A 3082-nucleotide genomic window follows, 5' to 3' on the forward strand; every position below is an offset into this window, starting at 1 on the left:
ATCTATCAAATCATCAAATTAACTATCCTATAGAAAAATCTTAATCAGAATATTTACTCTATCCTACAAAATAATTATATCACTAGAAAGCTAATACTATTTAGAAAATAACTATAAAATTAATTTTGTAATTAAATATTTTTTTTAAATGCTAATCTAAACAGGAAAGTTAGAACATACCTGAAGAAAAAGAAAATAATCCCCCCTTGTGAGAAAACGCCGAGCAACGTGAGAGGAAGAGAAAAAAATGATATAAAAATGGAATTGTGAGTCCCAAAATTATATTAAAAAAAACTATAGGTCTGAATTTAATTATTCAAACCTTTGGGCCATAAGTTGCAATTTCCTCTAAATTGCATTTTAGCCTCTCATGCTTCCTAATGCACATACCCCCTCCTTTTTATACATGAAGGCACCTCTTCTCTTCCCTCATCTAACCAACGTGGGACTTAAAAACAATAACCTTCCACCCCCTTTTTTTTTGTTCCTTCTACCTTCTCTTTTTTTTAACACACACATAACAAAATTATTTATATATTATATCTTAACTAAATATTGCTTATGTAGTTTTAAATTTAAATTTTTAAATTCATAATTAAATATTTAACGATAATATTATTTCTAAATAACCTCAAATAATATAAATTCCTATTATTATCATTTTTTCCTCAAAACCTAAATTCCACAATTTCTTTATTATATAAAAATCAGGATGTTACAATTAGAAATCATGTTCTTCCATCCTTTTGAAACTCTGTGTTTCTGGCACGCCTCACGACACTCCCCTTTCATTTTTGCCTAACAATTTTTGGCGTGCTTGGTGGGACTCCTGTGAACGGAATGTCTAGGACACCTAAGAATCGATATATTGTTGGAAATAATAGAGTTGAGTCTTGAGCTAACGAGAGAAAAAGAGCTATGTTACAAACTATAAAGGATGGATTAAGGAATATCTCTGCTATGCTGTCTAAACCATTGCCTAAGCAAGCTCCAATTGGCTTGCACCTTTAGAGAATAGATGGACTTAGGGGTGGTCTCTAAATGTGCCCTTCAACTAAAAGATCAACAACGAGGACTACTATAACATCTCTCAAAGGATAAATGGCAAGTTTAATTCAATAGTAAGCCTACTTAACCATAGAGGCTAAAGCCACAAGGGCCAGTGGAGCCACAGTGGCCAGCACTAAAGGGGCTAGAGCCTCTAAGGCCATTGCCAAAAGAGTCAAAGCCATTGAGGCTGATACTAGAGGGCCTGGAGCTACTGGGGTTAGCACCAGAAGGGCCAGAGCCATTGGAGCTAGCACCAAAGGGGTCAAAACCATAAGAGCCAGTGGTGCCACTAGGGCCAGCACCAGAGGGGCCGGAACTACACAGGCTAACACCAAAGAGCCGAAGCCATAAGGGTTAGGCAACGCCAAAGGAGCCAGAGTCATAAGGGCTAAAACCATAGGGGCCAGCATCAAGGAAGTCGGAGCCACAAGGGTCAACGAAGCCACTAGGACTAAAACCACAGGAGCCATAGGGAGTGGAGCCACAAGGGCTAGCAGAGCCACTAAGGTCAGAACCACACGAGCTAGTACCAAAAGGACTGCAGCCACAAGGGCTAGCGGAGCCACTAGGGTACGAGCCATAGGGGCCAGAGTTACAAGAGCTAGCGAAACTATTGGGGCCGAAACCATGGGGGCCAGCACCAAGGAAGCCAGAGCCACAAGGGCTAGCGGAGCCACTAAGGCCAAAACCATAGGGGCTAGCACCAAAGGGGCTAGAACTATAAGGGCCAGCAGAGCCATTGGGGCCAGAACTATATGGGCTAACATTAGAGGGGTTGCAACCACAAGGGATAGCAGAGCCACTGAGGTTGGAACCATAAGGGTCGAAGTCAAAAGAGCCAACATTAGAGGGGCTAGAGCCACAAGGGCCAGCACCACAAGGGCTAGCACCAAGAGGGTCAGTACCAGAAGGGACAAACCATTAGAGTCGGAGCCACAAGGGCCAGCAGCAAAGGGGCTGGAGCTACAAGGACTAGTGCTACAGGGGTCAGAGCCACAAGGGCTAAAACCATAGGGGCTAACACCAAAGAGGCTGGAGCTATAAGAGCTAAAGCCACTAGGGCTACCACCAGAAGGGCCAAAAGCCATAGGGGCTGGAATCACTGGAGCCAAAGTCACAGGAGCCAACACCAAAGAGGCTAAAGCCAAAGTCAAAAAGGCAAGCTTTACAAGGGATCTTTCTTTTAAGATCCCACGTCTCAGACACGCCTCGTGACACTTTCCTTTTATTTTTGCCTAACAATCCTAAAAAATACTACCAATGATTTTAAACCACAAGGATAAAAACCCAATAATTAACGAGTTTTCTATAATTGAAAACGCCATGCCATTACTCCTTCTTAAAATGTAAGTTTTTTTTTGAACTTTTCTTATTTTAAAATATAAATTATATTTGATATTTCGTAGGGTATTAATTTTTTCTCAATTTACCTTTGGCTAGAATACAGTGAGTATTCATTATAACTAATCTTATGTTTGAATTCATTGGGATAACATTGGAAAATAATTTTCTTACAAAGTAAACGAGTTAACTTACTTTTAACTGCTTTTTTTAGTCTCTATAAAATTAATTAAGCATGACTTGATTTTTAAGATAGAGAAGTAATATTAAAATATGCAACCATGACTATCAGGCATGAACCAGTAAAATTTCGACTTGGGTATGGTTTAGACGCAAAAAAGATCCTTTTTGTTCCTAAAATTTCGTTGCTCTTATATAATATATAGGAAAATTCTTGGAGGTTTCTTCATTATTTAATTTCTTGAAAGGTTCTTAATTGAATGTGCTAAAAAAATCTAGTATAAAATTGAGTCTAATAAGTGTGAATACAGACAACATTTTTTTAAAAAAATAGGGCTTGACAACGCTCGAATGACTCAATCAAATAACCATGAAAAAATAAAGTTAATTTACAATTTAAATTTTAAACTATAAGTAGAGAATGATATGAATCTTGGGTATACTCATGTTTAATATATTTTAAATTTTAAATAATTAAATATGCGACAATACCTTCCCGGTTTATTTCAGA

General features: G+C 38.2%; 1 protein-coding gene across 1 annotated transcript; it reads right to left on the reverse strand.

Annotated features, from left to right (window-relative positions):
* Window positions 1-1127: 1127 nt before the first annotated feature.
* On the reverse strand, window positions 1128-2138 carry LOC129297751 (uncharacterized). Its single transcript, XM_054936101.1, has one exon. It carries the CDS (start codon window positions 2136-2138, stop codon window positions 1128-1130), a length of 1011 nt encoding a protein of 336 aa, XP_054792076.1.
* Window positions 2139-3082: the final 944 nt, after the last annotated feature.

Source organism: Prosopis cineraria, unplaced genomic scaffold (assembly GCF_029017545.1).
Source record: "Prosopis cineraria cultivar Desert tree isolate PC_DT_omini unplaced genomic scaffold, ASM2901754v1 PC603, whole genome shotgun sequence".
Lineage (NCBI taxonomy): Eukaryota > Viridiplantae > Streptophyta > Magnoliopsida > Fabales > Fabaceae > Prosopis > Prosopis cineraria.

Excerpts from the sequence above, each read along its gene's own strand:
- LOC129297751 (XM_054936101.1), bottom strand. The coding sequence starts at position 2,138 with ATGGCTTTTGGCCCTTCTGGTGGTAGCCCTAGTGGCTTTAGCTCTTAT.